The 16,235-nt window shown below is 49.9% G+C and overlaps 1 protein-coding gene across 1 annotated transcript in view; it reads right to left on the reverse strand.

Moving 5' to 3' along the window:
• The window catches only part of LOC116836884 (D(1) dopamine receptor-like), a 58,440-nt gene extending 42,917 nt beyond the window's left edge, over positions 1-15,523 (reverse strand). Inside the window, exon 1 of the mRNA XM_032800854.2 lies at positions 12,867-15,523. Coding sequence (XP_032656745.1) covers positions 13,184-14,587 — 1,404 coding nt within the window. The 5' untranslated portion in view covers positions 14,588-15,523 and the 3' untranslated portion in view covers positions 12,867-13,183. The remainder of the gene's footprint in view (positions 1-12,866) is intronic.
• Positions 15,524-16,235: the final 712 nt, after the last annotated feature.

Below are 16,235 nucleotides of genomic sequence, written 5' to 3' on the forward strand. Positions count from 1 at the left end.
GTGTAAGGAGGACAATGAGGTAAGTTCACGGAGGATGGGTGGATACAGTGTCCTAATCCTTGCTCTCACCCTTTACACTTGGCCCTCCCACATCAAACCATTCTGAGGAGCGCTGCACAGCTAGATAGAAGCCTTATAGATTTGGGGATGGGGCCTGGAGTCCCCTCTCTTCCCTAGCCCTCCTAGTCCCACCCCAAAGGTGCCTCCCTATAACATACCAGCTTCCAGATGCACAGCAGCATTCAGGGGAAGTGTTGTCCTGCAGCTTCCATTTTAAAATTTGGACTCCAGTCCTGTGAACTCCAACAGTAACCATTACCCCATACGAGACATCCTAGCCAGGCAACAGCACAACTCGCCAAGGAAGGGTTTGCAGGACTGGGCCCTTGGCAGTGCTTATTTTGTAATGAAAGATGGGCTGGGGCTCAAGCAATTGGATGCCAGGACTCAAGCCATTTTTTTTACTTTAATAACGGATGCAGCAAGCCCAGAGGTGCCAGAGCTATGAACTACCCAACCCAGAGGTGCTGGGGTTCAGCCCTGGCAAGCCTGGGCACAAATTAAGCACTGATCCTTTGGCTCAAATCCACAAAGGGACCCCTTAGGGTGGGGCTGCACATAAAAACTAGATCAACCTAGCTCTGCCACTCATACCCTGAATGCTGTAGTTAGGCTGGAGGAAGTATGTATGCTACAGCTGCAGCACTGCTGGTGTACCCGTTCTATCACTGACATAGCTTAAGTCTCCAATCCTGCAAAGACTTAAGGACACTCCAGACACATGAATAATCTCAATGCACTTAATACGATGACACACTTGCCTAAAATTACTTACATGCACAACTGGGCCTTAATTTGTTCCAGCACTTTGTAAAGGTTTAAGATTATCCTACCATCATAGGCCCAGATGATCCATATCACAGCTGTCAACTCCAATATTTTGGTACATTACTCCAGTTCCAAGTACTACAGTCTCCTCTACGCTTAGATCTTAACACCACTTCTCAAAATATGGTTGGTCAGTTCAAGTCATTACAGGCTTGGTCCAGTGACCTCTGCTCACATGTCTCATCCTTACTCACACAACTAAAGACTAGCTGGGCTGGGTCATTTCTGCCTTGCCCCGGAACAATGTTTGATGTAGAGTTAGCTGCTTCTTATGCAGTCATTTTAATCCAGCCGGTATTTCTACTTAGAGATTCATTAAAGCCTCTTCCTGATGAAAGCTGGGCAAGACACTGGCAGAGCTGTATTACATTTACTAGGCTTGATTCTCTTCCTTTTACTCAAGTGTAAACCAGGAGTTATTATAGAAGGCAATGGAGTTATACCAGTGTAAGAATCAGATTCGGTATGTGTCAGTAATTCTCTATTAGACTTCACTAGCTAGGGACAAAACAAGGTAGAAACCCACTAGTTCTACTTCTATATAATAATGATCACAAACAAACTGATAATTAATACATGTTATTTGATGGCTCCTCCCTCATCTATCACAGCAGGTAGGGGCAAAGCACAAAACCAAAAAGCAACAATGCATGAGAAATAAATCACAGAGATTAATCACATGCAATCATTGTGCCACGCTAAAGGCTCTTCAGGGCTTTTTTTAAAGCATCTGCTACTTCAGCAGATGCTGGACCCAGGTCAGTATTTTCTCCTCTTCCCTCTCTAGTTTTCTTCTGCGCTGAGCACTTCATACTGTGATACTTTAAGGCCACAATTCTCTGAAATATTTAGGCACTTAACTCGCTTTGAAATCATTAGTTAAATTATTTGAAGCAAATTGTAAAGTGACTAAATATCTTTGAGGATATTCGGGGGGCGGGGGGGAGGCCACGTCATCCTGTCTCTGTGGGAAATGATCCTATCTGGATAATCCCAATCCATCACTACTGCCCAGGATAATTTTATTCATGACTCATAAGGAGGCTTACTAATCACATTATACAGCACTTCACAACTTCAAAGAACTGAACTCATTAACCAGTTAAACTTAGTTACTCAAGAGTAAAAACTGGTCATCTAGGAGAGGTTAGGACTTTAACTAAAGGTACAAGACACTACTTAAAGTGAGGTGGGGAATCACAAGAGGCTGCAGACCCAGCCCCCCACCCCCCAAATAAAAAAATTCAAACTGGATCTGGATTCCTGAGGGGCACACTTTAAGGACTATTTACCAAAGCTGCTGCTCCCAGATGATGATAGACCCCCGACTCTTTTCAGACCACTTTAAGCACTGACTAAAATTGTGTCCTTGCAGTCAGGCTAGAAGCTCTAGCTCTTGAATTATGACAAATTCTATTCTCTATTCTTTTCTTCTAAACAAATCATAACCCCTCCTGCAGGGCAACTTACTGACTCCACAATCACTGGAGAAACTCACTGAGCTGTTTCTCCTTTCTCTGATTAACTGCTCCAGAATTTTCTCTCATTCCAGAATTTCCTCTGTCTCTCTTAAAGGGCCACTATAGTCACTCTGCCTTGAATCCTTGGAACTCACTAGGCCAGGAGTGGGCAAACTTTTGGCCCGAGGGCCATAGCGGGGTTGCAAAACTGTATGGAGGGCCAGGTAGGGAAGTCTGTGCCTCCCTAAACAGCCTGCCCCCCACATCCACCCAGGGCCGGCTCCAGGCCACAGCGCGCCAAGTGCATGCTTGGGGCGGCATGCCGCGGCGGGCGCTCTACCGCTTGCCGAGAGAGCGGCAGGCAGCTCTGGTGGGCCTCCCGCAGGCGTGCCTGCGGATGCTCCACCGGAGCCGCAGGACCGGAGAGCAGCAGAGTGCCCCCCCACGGCGTGCCGCTGTGCTTGGGGTGGTGAAATAGCTAGAGCCAGCCCTGCATCCACCCCCTCATTGCCCCTCCTCAGAACCCCTGACTCATCCAACCTCCACTGCTCCTTGTCCCCTGACTGCCCCCAACCACCCCCCAGAGACCCCCCCCCCTAGCCAATCCCCCTGCTCGTAGTCCCCTGACTGCCCCAACCCCTATTCACACCCCCGCCCCCTGGGATTCCCACACCTGTCCAACCACTGCCCCCTATCCCCTGACTGCCCCCCCAACCTCTGCCTCATTCAACTGCCCCCTAGGAACCCCTGCTCCCTTACCATGCTGGAGCTAGCCATGCCGCCACACTGCCCAGCAGGAGCAGCGGGCCAGAGCACTGGCCACGCACAGGGGAAGGGGGAGAACAGCAGGGAAGGGGGGAGAACAGCAGGGGAGGAGCCGGAGGCTAGCCTCCCCAGCTGGGAGCTCAGGGGCCAGGCAGGATGGTCCCGTGGGCTATAGTTTGCCCACCTCTGCACTAGGCAGACCTCCAAACCATTGTTTTCAGGGTCATGATCAGCAAAGCATAACCCTGAATTTTGATTTGTTCAGAGTAAAGCGTTTACAAAACATAAGATGAATAGAATTGTTCCCACCACTGCAGCTGTTTTAAATTCTAATGGAATCCATTGTTTTTAAAACACACAAATATCCCCCTAGAGAGTTTGCAACTCAAATACCACAGTGCCCAGAACTGAAAAGAGAAACTCTCTAGGCACAAAAATGAAACTGACTTCTTGGATTTGTTTTGTTCCAGTAAAGGAGAGGAAAGCCAATAGAGAGCAGAAATAGTGACAGGTATGCTAAATTTTCTATGGCTCTATTTCCATTTTGATATTTAAACTACTATTCATGTCATAAAGAAACGTTTTTGTTTGCAATACATATTTTTTTAAGTAGACAGTCTCCCTTTAAAAGGCTCCAGCACATAATCCCCCATCCTCAAAGGGTTATAGAAACAATTCTAACCTTGTAGCTCAAGTCTGGCAAAGTTCTCTTCCCCTCACGAGCCAAACAGACTTCTCCACACCTATTTTGCTTCATGAAACAGATCAGCTGCAATGGCCATGTGTGCTGTGTGCACTCGCTCAGTCCTGCTAGTGAGATCCATGCAGGTGGAGCCTCACTGAAGTTAGTGGGGCCCAGGTGCACAGAGCAGCTTGCAGGATTGGGGCATTAAGCTGTAGGGCCTAGATTCTCAAAGGTATTTTGGCACCTAACACACTGATTTCAATCCTAAATAGGTTTGAGGATCCAGGCCTTAGTGCTTTGAGGCAGGGACATCTTATCCGTGTGGCACAATTTACCTGTAATTTGACTCTCTTTTCTAAACAGCAAATAAATAATAATACTGTATTCTGCACTTACATGGCTTCTTTCATCGAAGGCTCTCAAGTGGCTTTATAAAGAGGAATGGGGTCATCATTAGTCTCCTTTAATAGACGGGGAAACTGAGGCACTGGAGGTGGTTTGTTTGTTTGTTTTTGAGCCAAAGTGGTCAAAAGCAGTCTGATTTTGAATGCCTCAAGGTTTTGGATGCCAATTTGAAAAATCCTGGACCTGATTTTCAGACTGATGCCCAAATTCTCAAAGATACTTAGGCATCTGACTCCCTCTGATTTCAAAGGGAATTAGGCACCTAAGGACCTTTGAGGATTTGAGACTGGGCCCCTGCACCTCCAGCGGAAGTCAAGAGACCTACAGGTGCTTGATACTTCTGAAAGTGAGTCCCAGTGTTGAGCACCCAAAACAATCAGCAGCCACACGAAAACCTGAGCATTCGTGACTTGCCCAAGGTCACTCAGAGTTCCCAAAGAATTGAGAGGGATTTAAATGAAATACCATATAAAAGGAACTTTGTTATTGCTAGAGCCATGCAATGGGCAGTGAGGGAACAAGGAAGGCAGGATGGCAAACATGCTTCCAAGAGACAGAGAGGGATTACACACTAGCTGAAAAATGCAGGGAAGTCTCGTCTCTAGGTTTGTTTACCTGTCAGTCCCAGCCCCATTCAGCTTCATTCCCCAGCCACAGGGCAGTCTCCAGTTCAGGGTAATAATGTTAAATGGACAAGATCTCACAGCAATTTGCAAAATCCACTGTGAATGGAGATGGACACTAGATGGCATCCTGCAGCCCCTGGTTAAAATGCTGCCTCTTTTAACCACAAGAATGGATGAGGGTGAAAATAAACCCACAGTTCTCCAGTGAAGTGTTCCTAAAATGTAATTAATGACTCATTATTTCTGTTGCAGTAGAAGCCAATCAGAGATTAGGGCTCTATTGTACCAGACAGTAGAGAGACAACACAAAGACAGTCTCTGCCTCAGAAAAGTCATCATCTCAGTGCAATTCCTGTCCCAAGGCAAGACCCTGCCCCTGCTATTACAAAGTCATCTTCATTTTTGGCTAATCTGCTAGGGCTCTGAGTAGAGTGTATAGAGATCCTGACATGCCCATGCTTTGGGCTGTATTTGAAGGCCACCCCCAGCTTTGCGTTTGGCATGTGGAACCCTCTTTCACACTGCAGCCTTTACGGAGATCTATTTATCCCTGGACCCTGGCAGACTCTGCATTCACTTCAGAATCCAGCACTTTATTTGAGAAGTAGGGAGAAAGATGAACTGCCTCCCTCTCCTCCCATTCCCTGGCTTTGAGCCTTCAATAACTCCCCAGCCAGAAGTGCATTTGTCACCCCCTTCCTCTTGATTTCTTTGTGCTGCTAGCGTTTGCCAAATCTATGCTGAGTCTGGGATGCTGTTTACTTTGGAGTACAGCTTTCCAACCTTTGTGAGGGGTTCTGTCCCCCCCACTCCCATGCGTGTTTCACAATTACATCATTGCCCTATCCAAAGGGGCATTCTGGAGGAAACCAAAGGTCCAGTCAGACCTGCCTGTGCAGGACTTACACCTCACCTGCTTGTCTGCACATCCACCCCCTACCCCATCCAGGGAACCCGGTACAACGCTGATACCTTGATTCCCTCCCCTAGCACCTCTCTCTCTCCCCCATCCCAGCTAGGAGAGGTGGTCTCTATCTTGGCCTACTTGCTCCAGGAAGGGTTAATCTCTCCTGCCTCTCCCCATCTGCTGATTCTGATTGCTCTGAATTACCATACAGATTGAGAAAGCCAGGCCTGTGATTTCACAAGAGCCTCTGCCAGGCTCCTTCAAGTGGCCAGAGCCCCTCAGCCTCTTCCATCCTTCGCCCAGAAGCTCTGCTTTCCCTTGGAGATGGATCTCTGCCTATGACCCCTGCACCTGCTCCTGTCTGATGAGGGCAGCATCTAATGACTCCAATTTGGAAAGAAACTCAAGAGGAGACATGATGGAGATTGGCTGCTTTCTGACTAGTCCTAGAGTCCCCCCCACGTCTCATGCCCGTCAGCATCAGAAAAGAAACAAGCCAGCCACCTCTTCCCCCAGCCCCTCCCTGTCCGTAGGCTGATGGGTCTGACTCTTTTCCCAGGCTAGTCCCATTCATCACAACTATGGCACATCTGTGCCCATGACTCCCAACCTTGCAGCCCTGGTGGGAAAGAGTGGAGGTGAGCTTCTGTGCCAGTTAGCTAGATCCAAAGGGAGGCTGAATCTGCAGCAGCAGCCACCTCTGGCCAGGGTAGATTTCCCCCTAACCACCTTCCCCTCAGCACCCAGGCAATATCCTGTAATGTAATCAGTGATTACACACAGCAATGCATGGTCAATCAATCCCATCCTGATGCAGGCCAGAAAGTGACGGCTTTCCTTTATAGGCAGCCTGCCAACTCGAGAGGACAATTTCTGAGCCAGATTTGGTCATGTAATAGCAGCATACCCCTTTGTACTAAATATCAGCCCAGGGCTCTTGCAACACTCCTCCATGGATTATCCATAGGGATTGAATCTGGACTCCTTTGCACCAGAAGCTCAGCTCTCTACCACTCAAGCAAAAGAAGCTAGCAGCAATAGTAGGCACTTATCTGCTATGAGGACCAGCCACCAGAGAGGGGCACGCTTTGCCAGCATCTTACACAACCATCTAGGGTGCCACCCTGATTTAAGGAGGCTGTGTCAGACGAGCACTGAAGCTACAGAACCCACTGTTTCATTGGCTGCAGAACGCCTGCCCACCCGAGTCCTTACCTCAGAAAGGCAGATGTTGTTTCTGCTCAAATGGCCCCCATCCCCCTTTCCTTGTGGAGAGTCAGGGCAGGTTCCCTCATGCTGTGGCCCCATCTCCCCCTCAGCCTGGGAGTCAGGAGAGTCTTCCTTGTGTGGCCTCTGGAATTTACCTCAGGGAACAGAGATGAGCCATGAGTCTTTGTGTCTCTAATAGACTCCAGGGCAGCTCCTCCTGAGCATCCACAGATTTGGGCACTCTCTTGCGTCTCCCGGTAACAGAGCCATCAGGCTAAATGTCACCCTGGCACTTGCTATTCATCACCCCCGTGTGAGCCTCAAGCAAAAACCCAGCAGGGCTCTGGGGACCTGAGAAAGTAGGCAGATGCACCAGAGACCTCTGGCAGGAGCAGGTGGAGGGGCATGTAGGCGGAGATGGTCAATGTGCCTATAGTTAATACAGAGGGAAGTAGAGAAAGCCCTCTTCAGAGTGGGAAAAGGGGACCTTTGGGACAGCGCTGGGGGAGGGGTGTGAAATATAGAGCAAGTGCATTCCTAGGATGGAGGGAAAGCCCCAGGGGTGAGAAATATGGAGACAGGCCCTCCGGCTGTGGGAAAGAGGGGGTGCTCTGGGCTAACTGTGAGCCCTTGCAATCCCCCATCTCTCCAGACCCCCACTGGCCACTGAACCAGCCTCGCTCACATCTCACCTCCTCGCTCCTCCAGAGGAGCTTTCCCAGCTGAGTGCGGGTCATTTGCCACACAGAGGCAGGAGATGATGACTTGCCACAGTGCTGCCGCAGCTTCCCTTCAAGCCTCTCCTCTCCCCGGATCACTTGGGCTGCTCTGGTGGCCACTGGGTCCCCCCGCCCCCTTGAGAGAGGCTCCCAATTTCCATTTAAATCGAGGTTTTAAAGCTTCTTCCCACCCAGCCACCTGGCAAAGCTGAATCTCAGCAAACAGCTTCAGTCACTTGAACGGTGTCTATCTACAGGGAACCCGGAGAACCCTTCACATTCAAGGGGCTCTTTTCACACATCCACCTGTCAGGGGCTTAGTGGGATAATCTCGGGCCCCGGGTAGGTGTGCAGCAAAGGACACAGTCAGTGCTCAGCACTCCCAGCAACACAAAGCATTCGGGATCATGGAGTAAGGTGTGAGACGGGCACCCAACTTCCACCAAATTGGATGTAGGTATCCAAATTGCTTAGGCCCCTCTGCATTTAATCCCTTCTTACACTGGGGTCAAGGGGAGCACACACACCCCGCCACATGCACACACCCATTGGGGATAGAACTATTGCCTCAGCTGGCCTCAGGGTGAGAGAATTGAGGGATGGTTAGTCCTGTTAGGTCCCCTCTTGTCCACCTCAGAGGGACCAATGCACTTTAATCCCCTACTGTACTTCCAGGGCCTCTGTCCAGTCAAGTTTTAAATCTCCCAACAGCTGGGGCTTCCGCCCTGTGGCCCAGGAGCCTGTTCCAGTCTCAGAGATTGCAGTGCCAGGACATTTCCCCAGTATTCAGCTCCAATTTGCCTTTGCTTCATTTCCTCCCATTCTTCTTCATCACACCCCTCAGCTTCTCTGCACACTTTCCCACCTTGCTCTACAGTTATAGCCATAGATGGTTATCATAGCAAAGAGAGGTTGACATGTTGCAATATTTGGGAACTGTGTTACCTGGGTAAATCTGCATTGCGAGCCCGGTTTTGTAAATGGGGAAACTGAGGCACTGAGCCGCCAAGCGATTTGCAAAGTCACACCGGAAGTCACTGACAGATCTAGGAACAGAACACAGAAATCTCGACTCCTAATCCTTTGCTCCAGTCTTGCAGTCTATTAATCAGGTCACAGCCTCCTTCCCTGCTCCCAGCACAAAAAGTATTGCAGTTAAGTGTCGAGGTGAGCAGAGAGAACAATTTCCCTGCTGGTGGACAGTGCTTCTGTCTCAAGATCCCAAAGCACCTCACAAATAGGAGTCTCTTCACTTGCCCCTGAAATGCAGCCACTGTGTAATGGTGCATAACAAAGCACTGCAAGAATTTAGCACGGGAAGCGATGGAGAATATGTATCCCACTGAAACCACACGGGGGAGTTAGAGAGGCAGAAAGAAATGAATATAAGGTAGAATGTGGCTGGACTGCTCCAAGGAGCACCACATAATGACCACAAACGAGAAGGACCTGTAGGGCTATAGGGGTGGGCGAGAGGATGATGGAAAATCATGGCAAGAGTGGGCCTATGGACACCAAGCTTGGCGATTGCCATTTAGGAATAGATTCAACCCAGATGTCTTCCTGCCCTCAGCCTAGAGCCTCGCAGCATTAAGGAGAGGCAACACAGAAGACAAAGCCAGTTGGCAGTGGTGGACCATTCCTGGGAATTATGGCTCACTGGAGGCCGGTAAATGCCAAAACTTTGCATGCATCATTTCCCGACTGAATCAGAACTGAGGTGCATCTAGCCCAATATTTTCTCTTTACCCATGGCCAGCACCAACTGCTTCAGAGGAAGGAGCAAGCAATCCAGCAGCAGGCAGCTGCGGGATCTCTGCCCTCCTTGAAAGCCTCATGAAGAGTTAGAGACTGGCTTAAACCCTGAGCTTTTAGATCCCTTCCGAAACGTGTTAGCATAAACTCTTTTATTAGCATTGCTGACTCTTTCTGGTCCCGGTATCCTGAGGGCATTCCAGGGCTGGCGAGCACCTCCCCGGGAAATACCCATGGGGCAGGCTTCCACCATGCAAGGCCTAGCAGGACCACTCTACCATCCCTCCTGTAGAGTTCTCCGACAAGGGTAGCAGCTCCAGTGCTCTGCGCTCTGGCTAATCCAGGCTGCCAAATGGCCCAACAGGGAGTTGTGGGCCTCAGTCTTAAGTTAGGAGCCCCTGGGGCTGCTTGAGGGTACACCAGGGGCTACAGCCACCTTTGGCCCCACCCCGAATAAGCTGACCATCGTGGAAAGTGCAGCTCAGAAGCAGGGCCTGGACTCATTGGCTGACTCACCCTCTTGGATTGCTGTTGGATCCCCGAGTGAATACTGAGGTGCCCTCAGCAGGATGGGAGCAAACAAATGCTGCCTCGGTCCCACAACACCTCTGCTCCGATGCAGCCTGCAGTCCCACCCTCCTGTGCAGGAAACCCACAAGAAAACCGCACTGCACTGAAAAGAGTGAGATATATTTTTTTTTGCCAGACTAAGAAAATCCTAGTTAAACACAGAAGCACACATGTGGTTTAGAAGTTGCCGTCCATTTCCTAGCCTGATCCCTGGATGTTGCTGTAGCACAGAGGAGCCAGTACAATACCCTGGAGGCCACAGGCACAGTTCAGTCATTGCCAGGCCCTGGGCAGTTGGGCCACAGGCACCAGGAAAACATCGGCCATGGGTGGCTCTGACGAAGGTCACAGTCAGAGCTGGGGAGGGGGAATGATCCATTGTACAGTCAGTGAAGGGAAGAACCAGCCCTGAGGAGCAGGGGGCTTCTGAAGAACCAGGAGGGCGAAGAAACCTTTGCAGCTGCCCTCCCCCAACATGCACATACAAAGGCAAAGTCTCTCTGTTTCTATGCAGATAATAAACAACATTTCTGCAGCCACTACCCACCTCTGCTTGTCTGCTCCCACCGGCTAACCCCCTGTCAAAGGGCCGAGTCCCCAGTCATCAGACACGTGGCAAGTTCACCCAACTTTTGCCATAGAGTAACAAGAATATTATGAATGAGTTGCCCTTCTCAAAGCACTTTACAAACATTCACGGATTAAGCCTCACTCAGCATCGCTGTAGGTTAGGTATTAGACCCTCACCAGAGATGAGGATACTGAGATGGAGAGGTGAAGTGACTTGTCTAGGAAAGCGGTGGAATAGTTCTGACTCCCAGTGTTGCCCCTGCTCTAACCACTGGAAAATACTCCTCTCCCACAGCTGGGAATAGTATAATTAATCATCATATAATGCAGTAATGCCTCAAACAGGGAGAGGCCCCATTGTGCTAAGTATTGGATAAACATATAGTAAATGACCGTCCCAAAGAGCACAGCTCAGGAATCCTGACTCCCAATCCCTGCTCCTACTCTGGCCATTAGACTACTCTCCCACATGGCTGGGAATAGAACCCAGGCATCCTGACTCTGCTCTAACCACTAGAGAGACAACCCTGCTGAACTAAGAGGTGGTTATACAGAGAATAAGTTACGTCCTGTGAGTGCTTCAGCAGAGCTATCCTAGGAAGGACCCCACACTTCTGCTCCCCTCCCACACTGACTGCGCTGTGACTTGACTGTCTCTAATAATTACAGTTACTCTGTAATTATCACTTTCTGATTTCTCTTTGTTAAGGTTTGTTGGGAAGAGAGAATGAACAGCTTTGGCAGTGCTAAGGAGCTGCCGATGCCAGAGAGTGGAGGCACCTGGATTCAGGCTAAGGTGGACATGCCATTTTTGCTGCAATGGTTAACCAATCCCCTATCAAAACATTGTAAAAACAATCAATCAGTGTCATGTTTTACAATGCAATGCCGGGGGCTTCTCCCATGTCCCACACACACATTGTCTGGTACTGGAGAAACCAGACAAGTTAGAATATGCAAAGAAGATGCTAATTAAAAAGTACAGATGAGTGAGGAAACAGAGATACTCAAAAAGCTATTGTTATTGAAATGAGACAGTACATCGGGATCTAATGTAATGGGGAGAGGTGGTGGGGTTTGGAAAGACTGGGAAGCTCAGAGACTGCAGGGAAAATGGAAAAGAGAGAGACTAGAGTAAGTATAATTGATGGAGGATAGGAGAAAGAGAGGAACAACTTGAGATCAACATCTTGCCCCTAAAATGAGGAGTCTGACTCTTTCCTCTACTCCCTGCATACAAAGGACTCAGACTGGAGTCAGTAACCTTCGCTGCCACAGAAAATGCCCCTCTGGCTGACAACAGTGATAAGCAACAGGTGCAGTAGAACTGAACACGGCATACGTGCAAGTGGAGAAAGGACCAAAGCGTGTTCTACCCCAAATGCAGGACCAAACCCTTAGCACTCAGCATCCTACAGCAATGAGCCAAAGCACTACAGCCTGGTACAGCCTTTGGGCCCATTACTGCAGACTAGTGCAACCTGAAAGCTCCAATCCAGTGGGCCATGCATTTGTATTGGCCTGGAAGATAATCTGCCTGAGCCAGAGTGATGGAGGAGAGACACCTCCTCAGAGCTGAACTGGTGCCTATTTACTCAACTTCCCAAAGAGGGGCAGGAGAACATGGCAACAACACCTTTCTCCCTTCGTATCCCAACTTCCTAATACCCAGCACCTTGTTCTAAACACTCCCCTCGAGCTGGGAGTCAGGATTCCTGGGTTACCTGCCCTAAACTCTAGAGTATCTTCCCCTCCCAAAGCCAAGAACAGAGCCCAGGTGTCCTAGCTGCCTGTTCCCTGTTGTTTGCTAGTCTCAGGGGATGGCTGCCTGTAGTACAAGCACATAGATGTGAGCGAGGGGGCTGGGGAAAAGGCCAGGGGTCAAGGTGGCTTGTAAAGCAATTCTCCCCTACACAGGCGTCACAAGAGAAGTTGGTCTCCACAGTTCAAGGCTGACAGGATAGGTAGGGCTGTCAGACCATGGAGCTGATAGCATTACCCAGCCCGGTCTGCTCCAATGAAAATCATGCAGGCAGCAGTCCCTCTGGTTTGTTGCATTTTCTGTGTCACTTTAGTAGCCTGGGAGAGTGAAAGCATTTGTTTCGCCACAGGACTGAGAGAAGCAGCAGTAGGGCAAACTCCCTCACTTCCCCCCCAAAATGGGTTGAGAGAGAAAGTCCGTCTCAGGGGCCTATTCAAGTCCATGGTTTCCCAGAGGAAGCTACTGACAACTATGACAAGGGATTTTTCTTTTTCCTAGGAACTACACTGAGACCCACCAAACTCACTTGACATAAGGCACTCAACAGACATCAACCACTTCCATTCACTATCAACTTGGGTTGGCCCTGGGTTTGAACCCATGGACTGGAGGTGAAAAGAGCCATTCCCCTGAGCCATCCAGTCCCCTAGAAAGTCACTTTTCTGAGTATATCAGAGAAACAAAGGAAGACACCAACATATTTGCTAATATATACATACAAACTCCTTCCCAGCCAAAGGGGTAGCAATTCCTCTCCCCATCCCTCCCCTGTATGCACACTCCCCAGAAACTGGGCAATTGCTGCAGACCTCTCTCCGCCATATCCCTTCTCCCCGCCCCTACTCCCTCTCCTGATCCCCTTTCAATCCAGCACACTGGAGGTGAAGGGAGTGATCTTCTCCAGTGATATATCCATCTCGCACTCCATGTGGACCACAGCTGGCAAGACGGCATCGGCATGGTTGTTGTGGGAGGTCTGGGAGATCTGGGACACTTTGTCAAAAGTCAGCTCATTGTCTTCTGCCTGCAGGGTGGCATGGGGGAGAAGGTGCGGGTAGCTGAGGGTCACCACATCCTTCTGGTAGGTGGTGTCATGGTGGTAGGAGACCAGCTCGTTGCTGAAATTCACCGTCTCCACCGCGTTGCTGGGGCAGAGGCGGCTGCAGCCCAGGATGGTGGCAAAGGCCCTCCTGAAGTCAGCATTGAAAGCGTAGATGATGGGGTTGAGGGAGGAGTTGGCCCAACCAAACCAGACAAAGGTGTTGAAGACTGTCTCGCTGACACAGGGCAACTCCCCAGGATTGTGCAGGTCAAGGTTGCAGAAGGGCACCATGCAGTTGAGCACAAAGAAGGGCAGCCAGCAGAAGACGAAGACGCCCATGATGACGGAGAGGGTCTTGAGGACTTTGGTCTCCTTTTTGAAAGAGTTCTTTAGGGAGGCCTCGTGGGGACAGTCATTGCTGTGGCAGTTCTGGGCATGCTCCACAGCTCTCTCCAGAGAGGAGATCCTGCGGATCTGCCGCTGAGCGATGCGGAAGATCCTGGTGTATGTGACGATCATGATGGCGACGGGGATGTAGAAGCTGATGAGGGATGAGGAGATAGCATAGGTCCTGTTAAGGCTGGAGTCGCAGTTCTCCTCTGAGCCCTGTGTGAAGTTGGAGCCTGGCTCCTGCTGAGCAAGGAGCTTGTTGGCCTTGTGCCACCTCAGCTGCACAGGGATGAAGGAGATCAAGATGGAGAGCAGCCAAGCCACTCCAATCATGATGAAAGCCACCCGCTGGGTCATCTTCCTCTCATAGCGGAAGGGGCTAGAGATGGCCCAGTACCGGTCCACGCTGATAATGCACAGGTTGAGGATGGAAGCTGTGGAGCACATGATGTCAAAAGCCACCCAGACATCACAGAAGCCCTCGAAAGGCCAGAAGCCAGCCACCTCAGCAACTGCCTTCCATGGCATCACCAGCACGGCCACGAACAGGTCGGAGACGGCCAGTGAGATGACAAAGAAGTTGGTGACCTTGGAGCGCAAGTGCTGGAATTTGATTACAGCCACACACACCAGGGTGTTGCCCAGCAAGGTGGACAGGATGAGGAGGAAGAGCAGGGCAGCCATCACCACCTGCAGGGACAGCTCCGAGTTGTCGTCCTCCACCCAACTCTTCCTGCTGAGGGTATCATTGATCATCTCCAGCCCATTTCCCGCTCCTAGCAGGTAAAGCCCATCCATGAGTTCTCTTTGTCCTGCTGTCCCCAGAGATCTCATTGGTGCTAAGTCCCCATCGGCACACAAACCGCCTCCTCTTTATTCTTCCTCTTGCATCTCGGAAACACAAACTGCGACCCTTCCAGCTTTTGAACTCTTACAAGCGCAGCTATATCACCGGTCACAAGTGCTCCAACCTTTCGCTCCTTTCCAAGTCTCCTGCAGGCAGCCTGGCATTTTCCCACCACCACTTTTCTTCTTATGCAGCCTGCCGCTCACAAAGAGCCAGTGCTCACCTCCTGCTCTCATGTTGGGAGGAGGGGGGCCTCAACTGCAATCTTCCCTCCCCCTCCTCTCACAGGGGGTTCATCAGCTGTTGCAAATCCATCGCTTGTAGAATCCCTGTCAGTCCTTTTTGTACCTGCCAGGCATGTACTTGGTGGCTGGGTTGGGTGCGAGGGGGTTTGGGAATGACTCTCTGCTGTTGCTGCTAGATGCTCTCTGCTTCTCAACTCAGAAACACAGCTGCTCTGCCGCCGCTGTTCTTTCCTCTCTCGCTGATTTGCTCCAGATTTTAAACAGGTGAGATCCCCTTCTTCTTCATGCACAGAGCCCCTACTCACCAATCTGCCCTTTTAGTCCTGAGACAGTGGAGACATGGGGTTCAGACTTTTCTGCTGAGATTGGGGAAGGGGTTGAATTTAAGGAAGGTAGGGAAACAGGCAACAGGGACGGGGTGAGGGATGAGATGATGAGCAATCAAACAGGGGCTGAGAAGATTTGGGAAGCTTGGATGACATTTATTGATAGGTTGGGAGTTCAGTATGTGGGAATCCAAGTCATTTTTATCCTCCCCATAGGAGGCAGCATGGTCTAGTGAGTAGGATACTGGGCCAGGAGACCCAAGTTCTGTTCCCACTGGTTCGCTGTGTTACCTTAGGCAAGACTTTCCCCACTCTGTTCGTCAGTTTCCCCATCTGTAAATAGCGGACAATGACGCTTACCTTCCATTGTAAAATGTTTCAAGATCTATAGGTGAAAATAGTGCTGTAGAATGAGTTCCATACTATTGCAGTATAATCTCTCCAGAGGCCTCTTCCTCCGATCATGGAGTGAAGGCAGGGCTGTACACACTTTCTTTATTTGAAGGGGGCCTAAAGTAAAGAATAATAAGTGTAGAATATTGATTTAATGAGGACTTTTGTACCATAACTCAATTTGTCCAGTTTTAATAAAACAAGAGAAACACGCTTCTGTTTCCAGCTCTGTTTTCTTTATTAGTGCAATCCTTAAATTGGGGGCAGCGGGTGCACTAAAACTCCAACTGTCTAGGCCCCTGGAGGGGTATACAGAAAGCAAAGAACCTTTACACATTAGTGCAAAATCTAAATGCCAGCCCCTATTCCAGACTGATTAACAGGTCATTGTGTAGCCAGTGGTCAGTGCATGGAAATCTGACCCTCGAGTCTATGGGTCATCCCTTCTGTGGAGGAGATGCAGTGACCAACCGTCACCATTCCTCCCCTTGTGGTGCTGGGACAGTCGCTGAGGAGAGTTTGGTGATCACAGTTTATTATCCTATCTACAGTGCCACTGAGTAAACACAGGGCTGAACTCCTTTGGGCTTAGACCAGAAGAGAGATCCCCTACATCACAAAGGCCAAGGGGAGAGAAGGGAGGCTGTGGCAGTGCAGACTTGAAAGCAACT

Source organism: Chelonoidis abingdonii, chromosome 2 (assembly GCF_003597395.2).
Source record: "Chelonoidis abingdonii isolate Lonesome George chromosome 2, CheloAbing_2.0, whole genome shotgun sequence".
NCBI classification, from domain to species: Eukaryota; Metazoa; Chordata; order Testudines; family Testudinidae; genus Chelonoidis; species Chelonoidis abingdonii.